The sequence below is a fragment of the Dermacentor albipictus genome, chromosome 8, assembly GCF_038994185.2.
Source record: "Dermacentor albipictus isolate Rhodes 1998 colony chromosome 8, USDA_Dalb.pri_finalv2, whole genome shotgun sequence".
In the NCBI taxonomy this organism is placed as follows: domain Eukaryota; kingdom Metazoa; phylum Arthropoda; class Arachnida; order Ixodida; family Ixodidae; genus Dermacentor; species Dermacentor albipictus.
The window spans coordinates 17,711,012-17,736,447 of NC_091828.1; the positions used below are offsets into that span (position 1 = coordinate 17,711,012).

The 25,436-nt window shown below is 46.3% G+C and overlaps 1 protein-coding gene across 7 annotated transcripts in view; it reads right to left on the reverse strand.

Annotated features, from left to right (window-relative positions):
- Positions 1–324: 324 nt before the first annotated feature.
- LOC135920838 (uncharacterized) overlaps positions 325–25,436 on the reverse strand; it is a 140,779-nt gene continuing 115,667 nt past the window's right edge. For all 7 annotated transcript variants that reach the window (XM_065455104.1, XM_065455108.1, XM_065455110.1 and 4 more), the window contains one exon: positions 325–569. In XM_065455104.1, coding sequence (XP_065311176.1) covers positions 424–569 — 146 coding nt within the window. In that variant the 3' untranslated portion in view covers positions 325–423. The remainder of the gene's footprint in view (positions 570–25,436) is intronic.

A 25,436-nucleotide genomic window follows, 5' to 3' on the forward strand; every position in this document is an offset into this window, starting at 1 on the left:
GTAAAACCAGGGCAATTTTTTTTTCACAGTGTACTTACTATTCGCGTTCGATTCGTATTCGCAAATGTTGACATTAGCCCACCGCTAATGTAAGGACCCCAACACCTCAATAAAGCACGCAATCAAACGTGCGCCAGGCGACATTCGCAATTGCGGACGTCTCCTGCTGGGTATATCTAGTGAGAAATCCTTTATGTATGTTCTTTGTTGCGTAAACAGTCTTTGTGTTTTATCTATCCGCATCGCAGATGTGCGGGTGACCTTGGCCAGGACTTTATAATAAAGAGGCCTTTTAAAATATATATGTGTCATATGTGTGGGTGAGCGATCACGAACGTTGTATAACAACGTCTACTCATCTTCTTGATTTTATTAGCCCATTCACATGCAACAGTGAAACACATTGCTGTACGGTACACATGTTCAATCGTTGCCGAAATCGCACGTTTCTTCCCTTAAGTTGTACACTGCTCCACCAATGCTGCGGCATGGCCCATAAGATGCATCGCATGCTGTGTGCGTTTCATTTATAGTGCCTTCTTTTATCCAGTACATGCAAAGTGCCCTTCCTGCAAAGAGAAAATATCAACAAAATGAAATTGTTTATGCAAAGCGAGACATTCCTTCACTTGATATGCTTTCACGGTTCTACACATGTTCATTTAGTTTAGCGCATAAAGGGGCTGATTTCGGAAAATATGACTGAGCTTGACTGCGGTCACTACGTTTTCTAGTGGGACATCGATAACGTACAGGTCATATCAACAAGAACGGTAACCGAGGGCCCGATTTTCGCTACTCAAAACCGTAAAAAGCCAAGAATCACAGAAAGAGGGGAAAGCAGGGAATAACTTAGTAGATTTTCTATTTTAAGAGAGCAAAATAAAGTAAAAGGAAACAAAAGTTGTTGAAAAAACAACTTGACGCAGTCGGGAACCAAACGCACATTTTTGCATTACACATTCGATGTAGTTACTAACTGAGCTATCACAGCTCCGTTTTCTCATTCACTTTGTTGGATGTTAATTATACGTGCACTAGCACTAGCCATGGCAGTGTTTGCCAGCTCCGCCACGAGCGGCCATATGACGGTGGACGTGGAATATTTTTGCTACCTCGGGCGTCACGTGGTGGGTAAACTATAGAGAAGAGAAGTGGCCAGCAAACACCTGCCCTCTCCTCCCCCCCCCCCCCCCCCCGGCTCCAGAAGGCTTCAAGGCTGCCGTAGTCGAGGTATACTCAATGACAAGAAGACAATGTAAGAACTACTTTCGTCGGCATTTGTGTGCGTGCTAGATCTGGCCATGCGACTGTGTCTTTCTATAGCGGTGTTAAGCTCAGTGGAGGAAATGTTCAGCCCGACAAAGTTATCACATCCACCGACAGTCCACTGACACTGGATTGCGGAGCTAGAGATCTTGTTCCCGAAGTTTAAACTTACTACTACAAATTCAAGTTTGTAGCATTGATTTGAACGAAAACATTGGCTTTATAACCTAATGAAACTAACTTTTATGTAGGATAGATGTGGGCACTGTGTGGGTTCCTTTCCCTATGATCGTTTATTTGGCGGCGAGGTGTCGAAGCGTAATTTTTCCCCCTTCAGTTTTTTTAGCTAACGCTACGACTTAACGCATCAATTTCGGAGGGAGAATGGTTGCCTTTTCCAAACATGTTATTTCCGTCTGAGTGATCGAATAGTGAGAAGAAAGAAGAGGGAGCTTATTGGGCACAAATAATTATCTCCTACGACAATCCAAGAGAATCAGCATCCAAAGTCGAACCTTGCAGTCACCGCTTGTTATTGCACTAAAATAATGCACTCATTCGGTCAGAACTACCATGCCTTCGCGAAGAACGATGGATGCAGTGACTAAATGAAACATTGTCGTCTGAGAACATATTAGTTTATAGCAAAGATTTAAAGTTAGTCTTCTTACAGGTGATGAATTTTGATAAAAATACCAAAGCGCAGCATTTTTTAGCACATAGGGCGCATGAAAGCTGCCGACAATTATAACGTACCGTTAATTTATGGGAAGTGATATCACAGATCGAAATTTCATCACTGGAATTTCGTCTCGCTCGACGAATATTTCTTCCAGCATGTTGTTAACTTACTCGCTGGTAGAATAGCTGCTTAATACTTATCTTAGTTATTAGTAGTTTATTTATGCTTCATAGGAAATGATCCCGGAAAGGAAAATGTGTTAGTCGATGTAATGTGCCCGTGCCTTGGTTACCTGCGTCCGTTCGGAACAAAGACCACGGCGGCGCCGAGAACGTGCAGGAAATTTGCGCATAAACAGAAAAAACAGCACTAAGCCCCAATGAAGAGAGACTAGGCTGGCGTTTTAAGAACGAAAACAATAATTCGACTGTTTTAGCAGAGCGTTGCTTCCGCGCCACATCGCTCCCATTTCTCACACAATCATGGCTGCATGAACTACGTCGATGTTGCTTACTTCACAAGTGCCTCTTTCAGAGATGTCAATGACGTGCTGTAAGCTTGGCTTTAAATGACTAGGAAACCAAGTAGACACACACTTTGCTCAGTACGCTTACCAGTGCACCATGGGCGGCCGGGGTCCTTCAGTGCTTTTCTGGCTGTACTGCCAGTACGAGCCCCGTGCACACCCGCATTAGCGTCCCGCTGAGCGGTTCTGTGCGAATTCTCAATATACACTGGTTTCAGCGAAGTGAACCGTAAACGCCCTTCTTCTGGCCCAAACTCGCATAATCGGCCCTCCGTTACGCACGCCGACGTGACACTCCACCTCGCAAGGGGCTGCACGGACGTCTTGACAAACGTTTGCGTACATACAAGACCTCATAGTCGAAGATAGTTCTATTTCACAGCCTCAGTCCACTCGGTGGTATAATCTTCCTTTGTGTAATTGTCGCATACTTGGCTATCACTAATACTGCTTCGCCTTTCCGGTGAAAGTGCGGCCACTCTGTCTTCTTTTCTTTTTTCTGTGAGTCCGAATGTAGGCGCTGCTGCGCATGACTGTTGTTGGTCCTTATTCCGAGTCGATCCGGCTTGGCCTCATTTCGGTTACTGAGTGAATTATACAGTGTTCCAAAACTATCATGCACCATGATTAAAAAGGATAGCAGCTGCGTTGCTCGAAGAAAACATAGCGCATATTGTTTCCAGTACAGTGGAATAGCTGCCATTAATTCTTTCGTTCCTGAAATTTAATTCGGTAACTGCAAAGGATTATCTAACTCGAGAAGTACTGTTCTAATTTGGAAAGTGCCAATTAGACATTTGTAGGCACCCCAAAATGACATTTAACTGGGGTATTTTCAGCGACGTACTATTTGCGTACAATTTTACACTTATTATCCGTCTCTCAAGGCCGACTGATCACACTGATAACAAAGGCCGTTGATAACGCGGTTGAAGCACTGCTCTAACCACGCACGAAATGCGAAAAGCAGTGTAACAGGCATAGAACGTATCCAAATCCCGGCTTTGCTCGCATCGCATCGGAAGAGTGCGCACGAAGCTACATTTCGCGCCAGAAACTTGTTTCCCATGAAAGCCTTATTGAAGTGACCGTTTTATTTTTTATGAAAGTGGTATACATGCTGCAAAAACAAGTTCATGTCAAAAAATAAAAGCTAACTAAACAGACCCGGAAGTGACCAACGTGTAGGAAAAGTCGAAGGTGATTGTTTAAGAAAGTAGATATACCACTTCTGTATGAACCGAATTGGCAATCAGGGCGTCTGCACAAAAAACAAAAAAAGAAAGGAAAGAAAGCAAAGCGTGAGATTTTAGTGCGCCCTTTTTCTCTATGAATTCGTAAGCTCCTTTGAACACCAGCCTAGAGAACGTCTTCGAACAGGTCTTCGTTCACAGCTACGCAATATTGTGTCCGTTTTATCACATCTTCAGTGGCTTTCCTGATTACCGACGCCAGAATCCTACGCCAGACATCCGTTATCCTTCCCTCGAACTAATATGAAGTCCGTCTCGATGATGTAAGCATGATCTTTCGCACAAACCCAAAGAAAGAAATCGAGTGTAGGTCAGGTGACCTAGCAGGCCAATTCACAGGCACGTGCCTTCCAATCTATTGCGCATAAAAAGTCCCACCCCGCCAGTTTCTTGCTCGGCTGCTGCTGTGTGCGGGTGCCCCACCTTGCTAGTGTCACAGATGTGGCATACGTGACAGCGGGACTTCGCTGAGAACTTATCAACCACTCCTTCAAGGATTTCGTCCATGTAACACTGTAGTCAGTGTCTGATCAAAGAAGATGGGATGGATTATAGCACCGGCGTAAATTCCGACCGCACATTGAGCGACCCCTGGTAGCGGTGCCGATTGCGCTTAACCCAGTGAAGATTGGAGTTCATCGAATAGTGTGCATTATGCAAATTTGCCTAGGCGGTTCTGCGAAAATTGGCTTCATTTATGCATATGATGTTGCTCAAAAAGTCCGTTGACTCATTTGCTCTTGTGAGGACTGAATTCGATAAATCTAGATTATTCGATAGGTCCCTATCTTCTAAGCATTGGTGCTGGTTAAGGTAGTACGGGCGAAAGGCCGTCGTTTAGAATCCTCCAACTTGATTGCTTGGAAATTAGTACCTGGGCGGGCACACCTCGCTCACTAGCACGAGGGTTTGTCGTTATAAATGCTAGAACATACCTCTTCAAGCTGCTGGTTTGTCTCATGTTTTCATAATTTCTGATGATATTCGGTGAGTTTGGTCTACCACCACACTCCAATGACAGCGATATATATATATATATATATATATATATATATATATATATATATATATCCTCCATATATATATGGAGGACATATATATATATATATATATATGTCCTCTTGTTGCCCTTTGAAGATCCCAAGGCAAGGATCATGTTCACCTTGTGCTCATTAGAGAAAGACATGGCGACTAGGACGAAACAGAACGCACCTCTAAATATTCGCACTGACGTTGTTAATCGCTTTTGTGGTGATAGGTTTTGTGGCAAAAGGAAACATCCATGCATTTTTTCTACGCTAAGACAACAGCTATCCCAGCTTGCTTCCAAATAACACCAAACGCGACGTGATACCTCGGCCCGGGCACGGAAGATAAAGCACTAGCGCGATCATGACGTTTTTTATTTCCTTTAATTTATTCTGGATAACTCAGAGGGAGCTTTTTCGAGGGCGCTGCTTTATGATCCGGGTGGGAGCATAGTCACGTCGTATTCGACTTATTTTGCGCAGTTTATTTATCAGTCGGAAACAAAGGAGTACGCAATTAGTCGCTGAAAATACCGCAGTGCCTTGGCTGTGCCTTCAAATGCTTCACTGACACTTTGTTAATTAGCAAAGTACGCTTCGAGTTAGATATAATTTTAATTACTTAAATGAAATCTCAATAGCGAAATAACTTACTGGCAGCTACTCCACTATACTGTAAATAATTCGTCGAGTAACACATTACTCTTTCTTTAAATCTTGGAGCATGATAGCTAATTGGGACACCCTGTATATTTCCATGACCTTTGCATGCAACTGTCAATGTTTACACCCTTTATAAATGTTGTAAGTGATTTTGTAAATTATAAGAAGAGTTTTTTTGTGAGTTGTTAGCATTAGTGAGTTGTTAGTGAGTTGGTAGGCCAATTGACTGACCTACGACGTCACCGGGATCTCGGCGCCACCCTGGGCCATAAAAGCGGTGGCCTCACAGTGAAACGAGTCATTTGGCAGCAGCGGCAGCTGGACGTGAACTCGTCTCTCACGAAAGCTACTTCCATTTTTCAGCTATCTGCCGCTGTTTCGGCGCCTGTCGTCCTGGCTTTCCTGGTGCTTGTCAAGATTCCAAATCAGTGTGCCTCCGTCACCAGCCAGTATTCTGCTGCTCAGCGCATGCCCAGACGCATCTACATCAGGCGTGCAATTGACTGACCTACGACGTCACCGGGATCTCGGCGCCACCCTGGGCCATAAAAGCGGTGGCCTCACAGTGAAACGAGTCATTTGGCAGCAGCGGCAGCTGGACGTGAACTCGTCTCTCACGAAAGCTACTTCCATTTTTCAGGTTGGTGAAACAACCCTATTCCGTAAACCCGAGGTCTATTTTCTGAAGAGCGCTCTCGCTGCTGCTGCTGCCATTTTGAATTTTGTCATTTTGCATTTGTTGGTCTATGCGTTCGTAATATCCGTGTTATTCTGTTCTTTTTTTGCGTATGCTTGTTGCTGCCAACGGAACTGTTCTTGATCGCGCATACATCATGTTACGCTGCTGCGCGTGCCGACAGCTTATTGCTGACGGCTGTCCTTCAATACGCTGCTCCGAGTGTGATTTTGTCTTTCATCTCGGACCCTGTAGTGGCGTTTCGGAGGACACACACAAATCGAAACGAGGAAACGCACATAAATCCTGGAAGTGTGAGTCATGCAAGGGCGGCAGCAAATCCCATATTGCACGCGAAGAACAGCCGTACGATCGAGAGCTAATCACTCGGCTTCTTGCAATGGAAAGTAAGATTGACTCTCTCCTGGCCTTGTCTGCCAAGCTTGAGCCTCTCGAATCATCCGTCCAACTACTCTCTGATAAGTTTGACGACTTTCAGACACGCCTTCTTGCCCAAGAAAAGTTAACCAAGGAAGTTACGAAGCGAGTTGAACAGCTCGAGAAGGGGGAAGGGGCCAGCGAAATTGCACAGCTCAATCTGGATATACATAATCTAGAGTGGCGCAGTCGTCGTCTGAACATTGAATTTCACGGCATCGCGGAGTCTGATGACGAAGACTTGATGAAGAAGGTTAACGACATAGGTACGACACTGGAGCTTAAGCCACTGTGTTCGAGCGACATAACAGCCATTCACAGGCTTCCTGCTAAGCCGGGTAAAACACGGGGCGTAATTGTTAGCTTCGCAAAATCAGAAATTCGCGACGCTTGGCTGGAAAAAAGGAAGGCGTTACGAGACGCTAATACCAACATGTTTATCTGTGAAAATCTGACTCGTTTCTCTCGTACTCTTCTGGCAAGTGCAAAATGCTGGGCGAAGGAATCTGGCTACGCGTTCGTTTGGCACACGAATGGAAAAGTGCTTGTAAGAAAAAAGACCGGCGCACGTGCAGTTGTTGTCCGTGATAAGGACGATCTTGCAAACCTGAAATGATAGCATAGTCCTCTGCTATACTTGTATGAAAGCGCCACACCATTCATGTCAAATATCGCTTATCATACTGTGCAGCTGAAGGATGAGCAAAATCTTTCAATATTTCATTTGAACTGCCAAAGCTTGCGAAATAAATTTGATGAGGTTACCTTATTTTTATCGAGCCTAAACCATGAATTCGATTTCATTTGCTTTAGTGAGACATGGTTCACACCGGATGACTGTTTTTTACTACCTGGATATGACTGTGTGTCAGCCTGTCGTTCATTGAAGCGTGGAGGTGGCGTTGCCCTGTATGTCCGTTCGGATCTGCCGTACCAAATTCCACCAAATTATAATATTGTGAACGAAAATTTAGAATGTGTTTTTATTCACTGCTTTAACATAATTCTTGCTGTCGTGTACCGCCCGCCATCTGGGTGTATAAGTGAATTTATGCAGTTTGCAGAAGAAGTATTTGTGCGCAGTATTGAAATCAACCGTGAATGTGTTTTTGTCGGCGACTTTAATATAGATGCTTCTGAAAATAATGCTACCTTCTTGCATTTCAGAGAACTTTTCGAATCATATGGTTGTACAAATGTAATTAACGAGCCTACCCGTGTCACCTCAAGTACCGAAACAATATTAGACCTGTGCATTACAAGCTTTTGCCCTGATGAAGTGAAGTCAGGTGTAATTACTTGTGACCTTACCGATCATTTACCAATTTATTGTCTAATACCATCGAAACAAAAGCGTACATTAGTAAAAGAAACACTGGTTAGAGACTACTCGGAACAAAACATGTTAAGGTTTAAAGAACTCATGGAACAACAGAAATGGGATAGTGTCATAAAAGAAAACGATCCAAATGTTGCTTATAATGTTTTTCTGAAGTGTTTTACTTCTGCCTACAATGCCTCCTTTCCGCTAAAAGCCCCTAAAAAACACGAAAAACAAGAAAACCTTGGATATCACATGAATTATACACCAGAATTAAACAAAGGCAGAGACTTTTCCAGAAGTTTTTAGACACGAGATGTGAAGGTGATCTTCAAATATTTAAGAAAGTGAGGAACAAATTAAGTGCTGATATCAAAAAAGCAAAACGAGAATTCTACATGAAAAAATTTTCTGAAATTGTGGGAAATTCTCGTCTTGTATGGAAAGCGATCCGGGATATTATAGGAAAGACAAGTTCGCCAAAACGTGTTTTGTATGAAAGTGAGTCCATGAGTGACATTGAGGTCGCAAACTTGTTTAACGAACATTTTATTAATGTGGGTGCTTCGGCAGATGACCGCGCCAAAATGCCTTGTGAACATTTTGTGAAAACACATTGTCAAAATACTATATTTATGTCACCCACTGATAAATATGAGATAACTGATATCATATTGGCTTTGAAAAACGATTGTGCCGCTGGAGCTGACGATATTAAAGCTAGACCAATGAAAGCTGTCGCGCCGATGGTAAGCATCCCGCTTATGCACATTCTCAACCTTATTCTTTCAACCGCAGTGTTCCCAGACGCAATGAAGCTAGCCCGTGTTGTCGTAATACACAAAGGTGGTTCCGTTAAAGACAAGAACAATTACAGACCAATATCAGTGCTTCCTATCTTTGCAAAGATAGCGGAGAACATAATACATAAAAGACTTTCTGGCTTTCTGACGGCAAACAATATAATAGTAAGCGAACAATTCGGGTTTAGAAAAAACAAGTCGTCTGAAAGTGCCCTTCTTGAAATAAAGGAGCACATACTAGACAACATCGAAAAGAAAATAGTTACCCTGGGAATATTTCTGGATTTTAGAAAAGCTTTTGACTGTGTCCAACACGATGTGCTCTTAAAGAAATTGCCATTGTATGGAATACGGGGTAAAGCTTGGTCTTTGATAAAAAGCTACTTAACTTCGAGAGCTCAATTCACATGCATAAATGGCGTAAATTCGGACTTAAAATTTGTAAAATTTGGCGTACCACAGGGATCATTACTAGGACCAACGTTATTTTTATTATACATTAACGATATTGTAAACATTAACAAAAATACAAAGTTAATTTTATACGCAGACGATACGAATGTATTCTTCACAGGTGCTCATGAAAGAGAGGTATTTCATCGAGCTAACGAATGGCTAACAGGTCTCGATTTGTGGCTTCAATCTAACAGACTTCAATTAAACATCAGCAAAACGAAATACTTACTCTTCCGGCCGCGAGGACACCACCCGACTATAAACTTGGATTTAAAATTTCAAAACGTTACCATCGAACAATCTGTATCAGTTAGATTTTTGGGGGTGACATTTCAAGAAAACCTCTCATGGACGCGTCACGTTGACAAGCTCCGAAGTGAGCTAGGGCGAGCTGTTGGAATCCTAAATAAAGTGAGATATTATATCCCATCTGCGGTGAAAAGGCAGATATACTACGCGCTATTTCATTCCCGGTTATGTTCCTGTTTCTTAGTATGGTCAACAACGACTAAGACCAACCTAGACAGTCTTTTTTGTTTGCAAAAGCGAGCGGTGCGTGCAATCGGAAATTTAGAACTTTCTGAAGACACTACACCCTTTTTTAAATCTTATAAAATACTGCCTATTCATAAATTGTATAAATACAACTTGGCCCTGGAAATATTGCATTAGCACCAAACAACACCTATTCAAATCAAATATCAAGTGAAACCTGGTCCGTACAGCCTACGAAAGAATTTAATACCCAGGCCACGTTCTCGTACAAAATATGGCGATCAAAAACTAAGCTTTACGATACCAGACCTTCTCAACGAATATCCGGAAATTGCTGAAGCGCTCGTTACAGCTACCTCAGTGCACATTTTCAGAAAAATGCTCAAAAATTTTTTCCTTAACACAGACTAAAAATCCTGCAGGTCTGATCCCAGTTGGTTTCCTCTTACTCTGTGTCTTGGCTTTTTATTGTTAAAGTCGGATATATTTTTCTGTGCTAGGACGATAGTTGCGACACACCTGTACAATGTAACTAATTATATGTGTTGTAGCGGGTAATATGCATGTGGCACTGTAGTTGTAGTGGGTAATATGCATGTGGCACTGTGCGGACTGCCACCGCTGCGGCGCGAGACACGAGCGCGGGTTGTTGGTGCGAAGCGCTAGGACTCGTATCTAGAGCTACTTGCGATCCCTCGAACGAGCTACATAAACCCCACTTCATTTGGTGGAGCTGCGGGGTAACCTCAAAAACTGGAACTCCGAAGCAGGACGCTACCGACTGCTGCGACCATGCCTGACGAAACCACCCAGGAAGATGCACCCCAGCCTCCGACGGTCATCGTTTCCGGTGCATTGCGCCAGCGTGATCCTGCCATCTTTAGCGGCACCGATGATCATGACGTGGAGGATTGGTTGTCATCTTACGAAAGGGTGAGCCAGCATAACAAGTGGGACGACGTCACAAAGTTGCACAATGTGCTGTTTTACTTAACCGGCGTCGCGAGCCTCTGGTTCCGAAACCACGAACACGATTTCACAACGTGGAGCAGATTCAAGACAAGTTTCACAGAAGTGTTCGGGCGCCCCGCTGTGCGCAAGCTTCGCGCAGAACAACGCTTACGGGGGCGCGCGCAACATCACGGTGAAACGTTCACAAGTTACATCGAAGATGTCATTGACCTGTGTAAGCGCGTGAATCCGTCAATGGCGGAACAGGACAAGATAAAACACATTATGAAAGGCATTGATGAGGACGCATTTCAAATGTTGCTAGCGAAGGATCCGCGTACGGCGGCCGAAGTTATCAACTTGTGCCAAAGTTTTGACGAGTTACGGAAACAACGCATCTTAGCTCGGCGCCCACCGCCTACGGAAGATTCGTTAGCAGCATTGGTTATTGGCGACAACCACGCAACTTTGCTGACGCAAATAAAAGAATTTGTGCGCGAGGAGGTCGCGCGACAGCTCTCGATTTTGCCGACCACGGAGAAGCCTTCTCAATATTTGGCTCCAGCGATCCGACAGGTAATTCAAGAGCAAGTGACCGAAGCTCTTCCACCTCCGTGTCAGCCGGCTCCCGTGGCCGCGCCTCTGACGTATGCTGAAGCCGCTGCACGGGCGCCTCGTCTGCCGGGATTCTCTCCTCCGCCTTCAGCGCCTCTCCAGCCGGTGTTCTCTCATCCGCCCTCGCCTCGCCAGCAGGTCGCTCCCTTTTTCAGCGCACAGCAGCAAGGCACAAATCCTTGGCGTACTCCTGACAACCGCCCAATATGCTATGCCTGCGGTACACCGGGGCATGTAGCGCGCTTCTGCCGCCGGCGCTTGCCGGCCTTCGTGGGCACCGCGCGACCACCCAGCTCCGGATTCCGACCATACCGTATGCCTCAGCGACCACCATCGGAAGTCTACGCTGCTGATGACATACCAGCACCGCAGTCACAGCTCTACAATACTCGTCGCTCGCCTTCCCCTCGTCGGCGCTCACTCTCACCCATGCGTCGTAGGCCCAGTGCCAGTACTACTGAGGCGGAAAACTGATTTCCGCAGTTCCTGAGGCACGAACTGCGTCATCGTCGGAACATCAAAGTCCTCGTTTTTCCCCCGCTAACGTTATTGAAGTGTCTGTTGATAGCATCAAATGTCTTGCCCTCGTCGATACAGGTGCTGCTGTATCTGTGATTAGTGAGAAACTTTGCCGTAAATTACGGAAAGTGACCATGATGCCTTCGGTATTATTGCTTAGAACAGCCAGTGCACAGCCAGTTCAGCCAGTCGCTATGTGCACTGCCAGGGTGTTGATTCGAGACATTTTGTATCCGATTGATTTCTTTGTGCTAACTTGTTGCTCCCACGATGTGATTCTCGGTTGGGATTTTCTGTCGCGCCATCACGCCGTCATTGACTGTGCACGTGCTGAGGTTCAGTTCTCCGTTCTGTGCGATATGCCATCTCACGACGTTAAAGTTCATGATGTTACCAGGATCTGTGTAGCTTCCGATACTGACCTTCCCCCTCACAGCGCGGTATTTGTCCCTCTTTCATGCGCATCGCTTGCCGAAGCGACGGTCATGTTTTCACCCGCTGCCGTCTTCATTCGCCGCCAGCCTATATTGTTGCCTTTCGCTCTCCTCACGGTGCACCATGGGGCTGCAGAAATACTGATTTCTAACCCAAATTCGTACACTTTGGCTTTGCACTGTGGCGAGACTATTGGTACCATCCAGACTGTGGACGCTGACGTTATTGTGCATTTCCCTGTTCCCGACGACGTGGATACTGCCAACGTAACAGCACTGGCACCCCATGTGCCATCTAACCGAGTACCACCGGATGTTTTTTGTCGCTCTATTGCCGCTGACCTCGAGCCGACACAACGTGAGCGGCTTATTACTCTTTTAAATGATTTTCACGCCTCTTTTGACTGCAACCAAGCATCATTAGGCCGCACAAGTACCGTCTCTCACCACATTGATACGGGACATCACGCACCATTACGCCAGCGTCCATACCGCGTGTCATCCACCGAGCGTCGTGTCATCGCCGAGAAAGTTGAAGACATGCTTGAACGTGGTGTTATCAAGCCATCCTGCAGCCCTTTGTCATCTCCTGTAGTACTCATTAAGAAAAAAGATGGCTCGATTCGTTTCTGTGTGGACTATCGTCGCCTCAACAAGATTACACGAAAAGATGTCTATCCTCTACCGCGCATAGATGACGCCTTAGATTGTCTTCATGGTGCCGAATTCTTTTCTTCTTTGGACTTGCGATCGGGCTATTGGCAAGTGCCAGTGGATGAATCCGACCGCTCCAAGACAGCTTTTATTACGCCTGATGGCCTGTATGAGTTTACCGTAATGCCATTCGGCCTCTGCAATGCACCCGCGACATTCGAAAGGATGATGGACAATCTTCTACGAGGCCTCAAATGGAAGACATGCTTATGTTATTTAGACGACGTGGTAGTTTTCTCCCCTGATTTCACCACTCACCTCTCTCGTCTACGCGAAGTCCTTACTTGCCTTACCACCGCCGGCCTTCAACTTAACTTGAAAAAGTGCCGCTTCGGAGCCCGCCAGCTGACCATACTTGGCCATGTCGTGTCCAAAGACGGCGTCCTTCCCGACCCTGACAAACTTCGTGCTGTCGCAGAATTTCCGCGGCCGACTACAGTGAAAGAGCTCCGCAGTTTCGTCGGTCTTTGCTCTTATTTTCGCCGCTTTGTGCGCAATTTTGCCTGCATCATCGCTCCCCTGACGAAGCTCCTGGCTGGCTCTGGTGACCTTCGCGACTGGACTCCGGCGTGTGACCAAGCCTTCACCACTTTGCGTCGTCGGCTTTTCGACAACACAAACGCACAAAAGCCTCGTTCACGCCAGTGCGTTCCAAGTGGCCTCCATCGCGTCTTTGACGGTGTCTCGCATCTTGTCGTGCTCGGCGATTCTCTGCAGGGCGCCGTTGATCTCCGACACGATCTCGAAGACTGTTTTTCTTTTGTAGTCAATTATTCTGTCACGGAAAAAGAATGTTTAGCTATTGTTTGGGCCTTAAACAAATTTCGCCCTTACTTGTATGGCCGTCCGTTCGACGTTGTGACAGACCACCACGCGCTCTGCTGGCTTGCGTCACTGAAAGACCCGTCGGGGCGTCTTGGACGTTGGGCTCTTCGGATCCAAGAATTTGACATTCGCGTCATTTATCGATCCGGGCGCCAACATTCTGATGCAGATGCGCTCTCCCGTGCGCCCATGCGATCCGACGAAAGGCCACCTTCATCCACAGAGTGCCCGGTTGCTACGCTTGCTGTTACTGACATGCCGTCTGAACAGAGAAAAGATCCGTGGATTGTTTCTCTTATTGACATTCTTAGCAGTTCTTCAACGTCTACATGCCCTCGAGCCATTCGTCGCCAAGCCACCCACTTCGTGCTACGGGACGTCATCTTGTACCGCCGAAACTATCAGCCCGACGGTCGCAAATGGCTACTAGTCATCCCTCGCCATTTGCGTTCCGACGTATGCACGTATTTCCATGCAGACCCACAACAAGCTCATGCTGGCGTCCTGAAAACCTACGAGCGGCTCCGCCAGCGGTACTACTGGCGCGGCATGTATTCTTATGTCCGCAAATACATTCGGTCATGTGCAGCCTGTCAGCGACGCAAGACATCTTCTCATACGACAGGCCCTCTGCAACCTTTACCGTGTCCTGCACGTCCTTTTGATCGGGTTGGCATCGACCTTTATGGGCCTCTTCCATGCAGCGCTACCGGAAATCGTTGGATAATTGTCGCAGTAGACCACCTGACAAGATATGCTGAGACTGCTGCACTTGCTTCGGCTGCTGCTCGCGACGTCGCCGCATTCATCTTACGGCATTTCGTCTTACGGCACGGCGCACCGCGAGAACTGCTCAGTGACCGAGGCCGCGTCTTCTTGTCCGAAGTTATTAATGAGCTACTCGCCGCGTGCCGCACTATTCACCGCACCGCTACGGCGTATCACCCACAAACTAACGGTCTAACGGAACGATTCAACCGCACCCTTGGGGACATGCTCACCATGTATGTTGCGTCGGATCATTCCAATTGGGACGATGTCCTCCCTTTTGTGACGTACGCATACAATACCGCCGTTCAGGCTACCACAGGCTTCTCACCATTTTTCCTTCTTTATGGGCGTGAACCATCCACTACCCTCGACACCGTACTACCATATCACCCGGATGCCTCTGAATTCACCCCTCTTTCCGAAGTTGCTCGCCATGCTGAAGAGTGCCGCCAACTGGCTCGCTCGTTCACGTCGGATACCCAAGGAATCCGCAAAGATCGCCACGACAACGATCAGCCCACACAGTCCTTCGCCGTGGACTCTCACGTCTGGCTTCGGCTGCCCTTCCAAGCTCCAGGCCTTAGCCCAAAGCTTGCCCAGAAATATCAAGGTCCGTACCGGATCGTCGCGTGTACTTCGCCTGTGAATTATGTGGTCGAACCGGTGACGCCATCTTCGGACAAACGCCGCCGTGGCCGCGAGACTGTTCACGTCAGCCGCCTGAAGCCGTACCACGACCCCCTTATCGTATCATCGCCTTAGGTCGCCAGGATGGCTCCTCTTCGCCCCGGGGGAAGTTGTAGCGGGTAATATGCATGTGGCACTGTAGTTGTAGTGGGTAATATGCATGTGGCACTGTGCGGACTGCCACCGCTGCGGCGCGAGACACGAGCGCGGGTTGTTGGTGCGAAGCGCTAGGACTCGTATCTAGAGCTACTTGCGATCCCTCGAACGAGCTACATAAACCCCACTTCAGTGTATTTATGTTATTGATGTGTATGTGTATTTATGTTATTATGTTACTGATTTATGTTATTGATGAGGAACACTTATTGATGTTTAAGTTCTACCGTGTTCCAAATTGAGCGTATTGTAGTGAATACTTTTGTTGTTATTGTTCTTGTGTGACTGCTGCTGCCAAGGGTGGCGAGGCCCAGTCAGGCACGTTCAGTGCCTTTTGTCGCGTCCCCCAAGGCATTTCTGTAAGGAATGTCTTAAATAAATAAATAAAGAAAGAAAGAAAGAAAAGCTTACACATTAGATTGCATTAACATTGCTTACACACAAGATTCAGGTGCATTTCACACGTAATTTATAAAAGTCTGACGAAGGGGTCCTTCATGTCTATAGGTTTCTTTTTCACGGTCAAAAACGCACGCAAAGCAATTTGAAGCTCTGTCAACACACATCAACATATTCATTCTGTGGGCATAGGGTATCCATACCTTTCGAAATATAATTTTAATTGCCTACCTGCATCTCTTTCAAAATATAATGAACTTCGTCCTGTGTATATACTCAAATATATTGTGTGTACCTGGTGTTTACAATGGAAATTTAAAGCAATGTTGAAGTGAGAAAATATGGATGAGGCAGCCGCCGCTAATGCTGCTTATGCGCGTGTCCTCCTATTGTCAGGATTTGCATAAATAAAGCGAAAATATGAAATAAAAGCAGTGGACGTCCGCTATTAACTAAGTTATTAGCCACAATGAAATTTCAAGTGAATAGGTCGACGAAAGTCAAAAGAAACCTCAAATGATGTGGGTGACAAAGCTCTGGTAATGGCACCTTAGGTGTGAATTTGGGAGGGGGAGGGGGTGAGCTACGGCATCGCCCCCGCAAAACTCGGAGGGGTCTCGGGCTCCGGAGCCCCCCCGTAGTCGGCGCCTATGCCCTAGAGGGAAGCGTGGGACTATAGTATCTACGGTGGCTTTCCTGAGCGTTGCCTCAACCTCCTACAGGGGAATGATGGGAAGAACAGGCGCAGTAAATGAAGCTATGCTAAAATATTTTCGCCTAAAATCAAACTTTATTTCTGCAGTGTGTTATATAATGCACAATACATTACAGAAACTCTGTAAGACTTTGAAATTGAAGCACGTTTTACCACCAGAGCCCACCATGGTATGCATTGTTCTGCAATTCTGTTCCCGATTTAGTGCCAGTGAATAATGATTTATTTAATTTTACAACAACAACAGCCGTGTATGTAATTATATAAAAATATTCATAAAGTAATTATGGAAATAACAATTTTCTATTGTGAGAACGTGTTGCGCCTTTGAGAGGAATGTTACAAGTGTTGTCCGGCTACGATGGCTGCTCGCTGCGAACGCGAGACTTTCCATGCAGACGACAGGCAATTGCGAACTCTCTCGCTCATTCAAAAGACCTCGTCGGCTGTTACGATTGCTGAAGGTTTTCAAATAATTTTAGGCGCATCTGCTGCAGTGCTAGCTTCCCTACTAGCACTGCAGCAGATGCGCTTGTGGCCTCCTGCGAGCACGCTTTATTACATATTGTATTGACGTATCGCTCCATCTGAAGCCCGCGTCAGCAGCCGTTGTGGCGTGGCTTCGCGATAACCCATTTTGCGAAGGCAGACTGCAGCGAGGCAGCAGCAATTTTTCATAGCACAACTAAGTTTTTGTTCTCAGATGTCCTGAAAGACACCTTTCGATGAGCACATGAATGGGCAATGCGTAACGAAGCCCTCCATCAAACTTGATTGTTAAGCCACTAGGACTACGACAGTCTATGTAATAAAAAAATATGTTATTCCAGTAGTCAGCCGTCTTTTTACTGCCCTCTGCATCGCTAGTAGAACAATGTTGCTGGGAGGTTATTCAAAAAACCAAGCACATGTGCTCAAGCTGAACTTTACAGCTTGAAAGCTCGCACTGCAAATATTAGAATGTACAAGAAGCCAAACAGTTGTAGCGTTTACATACTGACCATGCAAAGAGCGAGTGAAGGAAACATGTTACGTGAGACGGAAGAGACAGAAAGAGAGCAGTGTGTGTATGCAAATGGGGAAAGCCCATATTCTATTTGATATTAAGAGAAAATAATCGAGCTGGGCAGGCCAGGTAATGTGTAGGGCATATAACCGGCGGGCAGGTAAACGGCGGCCCTATCAGTCGTCCCAGAAGAAAGCACCTGTAGATGCACAATCACGACGCATTTTAATAAAAGGCCCACTTAACTTATTAGTAGGTATGCCACGCTTACTACGTGCTTTAAAGATTCTATAGGCATAGAAAATGTGCACAGTATCTCATTTGTATCAGTAGTACTTTCTTTTTGCTTTTCTCAAGTTTGATAAAGCACGCAACGCTACGGCGCCAACCTAACATGGTTAACAAACTAAGGTTAAAACGGTCCAAACACAGTCTTTCAACGTTTACGATGTCGTCGCTTTATCGTCAAGCTTTCGTCACTTCACCGCGACACAAACATAGGCCCAGCTGCTGGCATAGCGTGCTATCGTTTCTTCGAGCAACAGAACAAAGGTTTTGCGTCGCAATCCCCACTACGCCTTATAGCAACTGCGCTTAGAGCAAAACCAAACCCCCCAAAAATACCTGCACACTAGTTCGACAATCAGCAGAGCTCCAATCCATAGCATGCACTTCCCATCATTCCCATTATAGTTGAGCGATCGCAGCGCCCGCTTTCCCTCTAGCTTTAGTAATATGAAACTCTATGGGGCGATGGGAGACGGCGCACGGAAACAGCTGTTCGCAGCTGGTTGTTCAGCCTTGTGCGTTGTCTCACGTGCCTTCTATGCCTGTTTTGTTCAGCCTTCGCTGCAACAATCTACAAGATGACCTATCAAGAATTTAATATAGCTACCACCACTGAATATGCAGTATTCGGAATTCGGCTGCCACGAAGCCGTCGTGTCAGCCCAGCAAGATCCTCGCGCTACCTGTACTCAGGATCAGCCTCTCGGGAAATGATGTGTGTATATTGCTCGTGATCGTGCCTGCTCCTAGCCATATACTTGCGCCAAACGCAACAACAAGCACCAACCCGAAAGCCCGCGTATGCCCATGAATGAAACCGCAAATAATCTGTGTAATTAATGAGCGTTCAATGGAAATTGTGTTGTCAAATTCAAACTCAGCGCGAGCCTGGTTCGTCCATCGTAGTGCCTATGCTGTGAATATACATATGGGAGTCCTCTCTGAATATATCTAAAGGCGCAAAAGCCGACACCTCAAAATTTTTGAGCAGATACCGTCACTTTTGTAGAAATCTGTACGTGACATCATAGCATTCTAAAAGACAAGCTTCTCGTCAACGTTGTTCTCCTGTGTCTCGCGCTGGTAGTATACAGTGAACTTCTAAGAAGAAGACTATATCAATGTGCTTTTCATAATGCAGGAACGTAGGCGGACGGCAGGCACATTTTCCGTAGGGTTTCTGCTCAACCTGGCACTCCGCTCATGGTTAGCCTGTTTTGGGGAAATAAATATTATTTTATTACTATAATATTATGTTATTAGATGTAGTAGTTTCCTCAGTGTAAATTATAGCAGTAATCCAGGTTTCTTAAGCTAGTCATGCATTTCACCTGCAATAAATCAGCATTGTTACGACATGCTGATGGCAGTCATTTCATACTAGATTGCTCAGCGAAAGAAAGTACAAATGAAAGCCTTAATGTGTATTCATATCTGGTATTCCTAAACACATTCTATTTGTAGAATTTTATGCCCGCTTAAATTGCATGCAATTCAATGCTCAAAGCTGGAAAAACTGATTCGTATTCTTGCTGTGGAAAGGCTGCTTCAATGTCTATAGCAAGCTATAATTAGTTATTTTAAAAGTGTTAAGTGATCACAATATCTCTAAGCTTATCAATGCGATTTCCTTCCATGAACAAATTTAAGCTTTCTTTCTCCCTCTCATTAACAGCCATCGAATGAAACTGTTCACTTTCATAAGTATCAGGGTGCAAACGTGCTGTAGTTTGTCCTGAGAATTCGTCCGCATCCTATAATGTGCATGTTTGTATCAAGTTCTGTTTGTGCAATCGCGGTGATGTACGCATTTTTTAAAAATATGGTGCAACAAACTAATTTATCAAACTTTGTTTTCAAATCTAGAAGATGTGGCCATGCAGTAACGGCCACATTTGTACGTAAAAAAAACAGCGAATTCAGTGCATGTGTTGAAATCTATGCGAAGGGAAGTTTTTGTCAAGTGGTCAATTAAATGCTGTTAAAGTGACTGCGGCATCCGCAATTGGTTTTTCTTTCAACAATGGAACATGCAATCTTTTTCAATGTTTGTTTATTCACCGCATAGGTCACAGCTTTAATGTCACGTAATGTTTATGCACTCCATTCTTCACAAACTATATTAAAATGCAAATTGCAGTTAATGTAGATACACTCTGTGAGACGTCCACACAGTGACATTTGTTGAGGGAGGGATGGTGCGAGATGTATGCAGAGTAATGAATGACATGTGCTGATATATTTATTTATTTATATATCTCGCTGGCTGCAAGGTGGAAGTATTAGGTGAGGAGGAATAAAAAGTAGCTACAAAAGGAAGAAGTGCACAGCATTATACAACACTTAACAAACAATAACAGAAAAAATTACCGCCCATGCACCCCGTACAGATGGTAAACCGGTGTTTACCGCTTGGCTACTTCTGACGGTTTCTAATTTCCTTTTCAATTATCGGTGACGTCTGTGTTTTTAATGAAGTTACGCACACGTTTGAGTTGGGTTTATCACATGGGTTATTTGAGATGCCACACATCACGCTTGGCGTAATCACCATCATGGAGAGTACAATGAGTGGTTGATTGTGCTAATGCAGCGGGTTAATCAAAGCCTTTCTGAATTATGTTACTCATTTGTGTTTCGTAATGCGTTAACCATAGGATTTATGACTCGGTTATGCATTGCAGTTACCAGGTTACAGGTTACATTTCATTTAGTTAAATAGAGGGACACATTTTTGAACCCATTGCGAAGTCGGAGATAGGCTTCTGCACGCGCGCTCTGCTGCGAGAGAGAACTGGCGTAGCTATAAATGTAGCCAATGGCCCGCCAGACCTTTGCTGTCATCAATCATGTCCTCATGATCGTCTTCACCCCGCCCGCTCTGTGTCCCTTCCGTGCAATATTACGTAGATAAATGTATATGTGTTAAATGCGTAAGCATTTCTATGTCCACAGGAGGAGGAAGAAGAAGACAACGGTGAGCGGACGCACCCCACGTCGGCTCTGTGTTTGTCGACTGATTCTCGGCGGAAAATTGCTACATTCGTCGGAGATCGGATCGGAAAACATTTATTGGGCTCTAGAAAAGAGATCTTCGCGGCTTCAGACGGCGTCTTCCATCTTCTGATGGATTCTTCTGTCTGCAATCACAGGGTTGGTGCCCTAGTCCAAGGCTCCACTGAGTATGGCCAACCCGCGAGCTCGCTCTACTAGGCGCTTCTGGCCGTTCAAGCTTACGCTGGAAAGCATACTCTCCCACTGTTCCGCACTCGGGTTTTTAATTTTATAGATAGTTGGGGACTCAATATTTTGACAGGCCCATGATATGTGGTACAGATCTGGTTTCTCTCCGCACCATGGGCACTTAGCCTCATATTGTGCAGGGAAAATTTTATTCAGAAGGTTTAGATTCGGGAAAGTACCCGTCTGCAGTTGTCGCCATGCAACAGCATCCTCTCTGCTTAGATCCTTATCCGGGGGTGGGTACTTCAGTCTGACCCCTTTATAATAATTTAGTATATCTGAGTAGCCCATGGGTACTGACTCGGGTTCCTCAAGGCTGGATGTGTCGGACGCCTGGTTGGTATGCCCTCGAGCTATCCTATCCGCCTCTTGGTTCCCTGTTATGCCAGTGTGCCCTGGTACCCAGATTATGGTATGGTGAACTTTGTTTCCCGGGTCGCATGAGCAGAGTATATGGCGTGCTTTGCGCCCAATTCTGCCGTTTGTATAATTACGGCATGCTGCTTGAGAGTCGGTTATTATTGTTAGGGACCTGCCAGATCGATAGCCCTCCAGTGCTGCCAGAGCCACAGCTGCCTCTTCGGCCTCGACTACCGTGCAGTCCTGTAGTGATGCGCTGGTGATCTCCTTGAGGTCCGAATTAACCACAGACGCCACTGCTCTGCTGTTGTGTCTTCCGTCTTTGACCAACGTTGCCGCGTCCGTATACCATGTGTTGTCCTTGTTCGCCAAGGTTCTCTGCACGTACTCCGCTCTTGCCTCTCTACGCGCCTTGTGCAGGTTCCGGTCCATATTCTTGGGTATCGGTGCGACGCGCAGTGTACTGCGATACGTGTCCGGAATGGCCTCGGTACGTTCGATCTCTTGGATCATGTTGCCGCCGCCATATCTTCGCAGGAGCACCCTTCCCGTGGGGGTCTACATCAACCTACGTGCCTGAGAGCATAGTAGTGCTTCTCTTAGTTCACTGAAGGTATTGTGCAGTCCCAGGGCCAGCAGTTTCTCGGTTGATGTGCGCTGCGGCAGGTGAAGCGCAGTTTTGTACGCCTTTCGCAGTATGGCGTCTGCTTGTTCTTCTTCTTGCTTGATGCATTTGTGGTAGGGAAGGCTATACACCACTCTGCTAACCACGAGGCTCGTGACTAGCCTAAGTGTGTCGCTCTCCTTCATACCGTGTCTCTTGCTAGATACTCTGTTGATCATACGGGCTACCTGCATGGTGGCAGTCTTCAGCAGTGTCAGAGTATGATTGCACCGTTGATTGGATTGAAGCCACATCCCCAGGATCCGAATGGTGGTCTTCTCCGGAATGCGTTGTCCCGCGAGGTATACGTTGAGGCTGAGCTCATCGCTTGTAGGGACCGTTCGATTTTGTTTGCCTCGCCACACCCTTAGGAGCTCGGACTTCTCCGTCGAGCAGGTGAGGCCCCTGGCCCTAACGTAGGTTTCTACGCAGGTGGCCGCTTTTTGCAGGCACTCTTCTTTTTCGCTGAGCGATCCCCGGTTCACCCATACCGTGATGTCGTCAGCGTAAATGGCGTGCCGTATGCCTTCAAGTTGTTCGAGTTGTCTTGCTAGCCCCATCATTGCGACGTTGAAGAGGATGGGGGAGATGACCGACCCTTGAGGAGTTCCCTTGTTTGGGGTGCGAAACTTCTCTGATCTGACTGCTCCCAGGCCGATTGTTGCTGTCCGGTTAGAGAGGAAGGCCTTGACGTAGCCATGAATCCTTCTGCCACAGTTCAGGCTATCCATTCCTGTGAGTATGGCTTCGTGGCTGACATTGTCGAAGGCTCCTTTAATGTCCAGTGCCATGATGACGTGTTCGCTGTTTCGTGGGACGTTGCTGAGCACCTCCTCCTTGAGCTGGAGGAGCACGTCTTGCGTCGATAATTTAGCGCGGAATCCAAACATGCTGGGGGGGGGGTACAGCTCGTTGTTCTCCATATAATTTTGTAGCCTCATCGTAACCATCCGCTCGTACAGCTTGCCTAAGCATGACGTGAGAGAGATTGGTCTAAGATTTTCTACTTGCAGTTTTTTGCCAGGTTTTGGAATCATCACTACCTCCGAATGCTTCCACTCCTCCGGTACTGTCTCCTCCGCCCAGTGCTTGTTGAGATAGTCAGTAAGTTCGACTAGCAGCTCATCACTCAGGTTGCGAATCAGCGTGTTTTTTATCTTGTCTGCGCCTGCAGCCGTATTCCTAGTGGTATTTCTTATTGCTGCGTATACTTCCTCTTTGGTTATAGGCCTGTCCAGATCAGAATTTTCTTTCCCCTTGTAGCACTCCGTGTAGGCTGCTGAGTCACCGTCCCCGAAGCACTTGTGCCTTACTCTTTCCATGAGCTCATACTCTGAGCCCTGAAACTGGTGAACCAGCCTCTGTACGGCCTTGTTGTTCTCCGACTTGGTTTTAGTCGGGTCCAGGAGTGCTTTGAGTATGCTCCACGTTCGAGCGGTACTCAGGGTTCCGCTTAAGGAATTGCTAAATTGCTGCCAATTTGCTCTCGCCAATTGTTCCGCATACTCTTCTGTCTTTTGCGTAATTTCCGCAATCTTCAGCTTTAGCTTCCTATTAAACTTCTGTCTCTTCCACCTTTTGGTCAGGCTCTGTGTTGCCTCCCATAGCCGAAGCAGTCTAGAGTCAACCTCCGGTATTTGCTCTGTGGGGTCGATCTCCTTGGTGTACTCGCTTTGCCTTTCCTTCAGCATATTCCCCCATTCCTCGATTGACAGTATCGCGCCCAGCGGATGTCCATCACAGGCTTGTCTAAAGGCATCCCAATCCGTTATTTTTGCTGTACCTATCCGACGCTTTACGTGAGCCATTCCAATTTGCGTCTTCATGATGTAATGATCACTACCCAGGCTTTCCAGCATATTTTCCCAGACCGCCTGTCTCGCTCTTCTTACGAAGGTGAGGTCAGGGCTGGTGTCCTCCTGGACGCTGTTTCCCATCCTGGTGGGGACCTCTGGGTCCGTTAAGAGTTGGCAGTTTATGTTGTCAGCCGCCTCCTTGACTGTCGTACCCTTTTTATCGGTGGTCTTGTATCCCCAGCTAGGATCCTTGGCGTTGAAGTCTCCAACGATTACGAGCGTGTTGTTTTTAGCCAACCTGCTCACACCGTGGAAAAGGTGCGTGAATTTGCCCTTCTTCTGCTTTGGAGGACTGTATACGTTTACAATAAAAGTACTTCCCCCGTTCTTCTTTTTCGGTATAATTTCGGTAATCTCATGATCTATGTCTGTGTCAGCAATCTTGTCGTGTGCTATGGCGGCAAGGGTGTTGCTGATCAGAATGGCTGTTCGACCAGTGACCTCATTTACTTGGCATGTAAACCCCTGTAATTTTGGCGTGAAGCCCCAGGTCTCTTGCAGAGCAATGACGTCGGGCGGAATTAACTGCTTGTTGATGAACTGTTGTAATTGTCCTTGTTTTCTTCGGTAGCCTCTGCAATTCCACTGCCAGATTTCAAGTTTTTCGTTTTTGCCTTTTCCTTTATTGGGTCTGGCCATGATTAATTATCTGAATACAGGCCTAATGTTGGACGTCGCTGGTCAAATTTGTCTTTGACCCCTTGTGTTCTTTCTTGTTTACGCATGTTGCGTATGTCTGTGTTTTGCATCTGTATTCGTTGCTCTATTATGTTGAATTTCTGTCTCATCTCTGCCATGAACTTGACAAAGTATTCTGATGCTTCTGATGCCTGTTCTTGTGGATGCGATGGCCTGTGAGGGGCTCCCGACTGGAGGTCCCTAACTGCTCTCATTCGTCGGAGAAACTACCACAGATCGAGGCAGTAGGTCACCGCGATCATCCAGACACCTTATTCATGTGGAAGGACCGCTTTTTGACCACATTATGCCATGACCAGGAATGCAAGGCTAAGTTTCAGCTATGCTACATGGATCACCCTACAGAAGATCCAGAGTTCAAGGCAAGATTACATTTCCTCATCAGAAAGGGGCCCTGATGAGGAAATGTTACCGGGAAAGGATTAAACAAGAAAGAGACAAGGAGGAAGAAAACTACACGACGCAAGATGAGCCGCAAGGCCTAAGCATCTTGAAGAATCGGTCGCAACCCCTTCTAAACCTTCAAAAAAAGTCCGTAGCAGATCCAGGTACAGGAGCAGAGGCAGGTCGAGGTTCAGAGCCAGATCGATCAGATCCAGGTCCAGGAGCAGAGCCAGGTCCAAGGCCAAGGAACCCCGGAGTTCTGGAGGCATGACGGGAACACCAACGGTGAGCTGGGCAAACGCGGTCAAGGCGAAGCGTGCGGACACGGAGGCTGTAGCTAATAATAAATTAGAGGAAGAGCTGGCACAGCTGAAAGGAGTTGTTGCTGTCATGAAACAACAAATGGTAGTATTGAGTGAGGAGAATAAGAGATTAAAGGAAGAAGTTCACAAACACCGAGCTCAAAAACGAAAACGGAGCGAACATACAACAAACACCATCTAGAGCGAAAATGTGAAGACGAATGAAAACAGCGACACT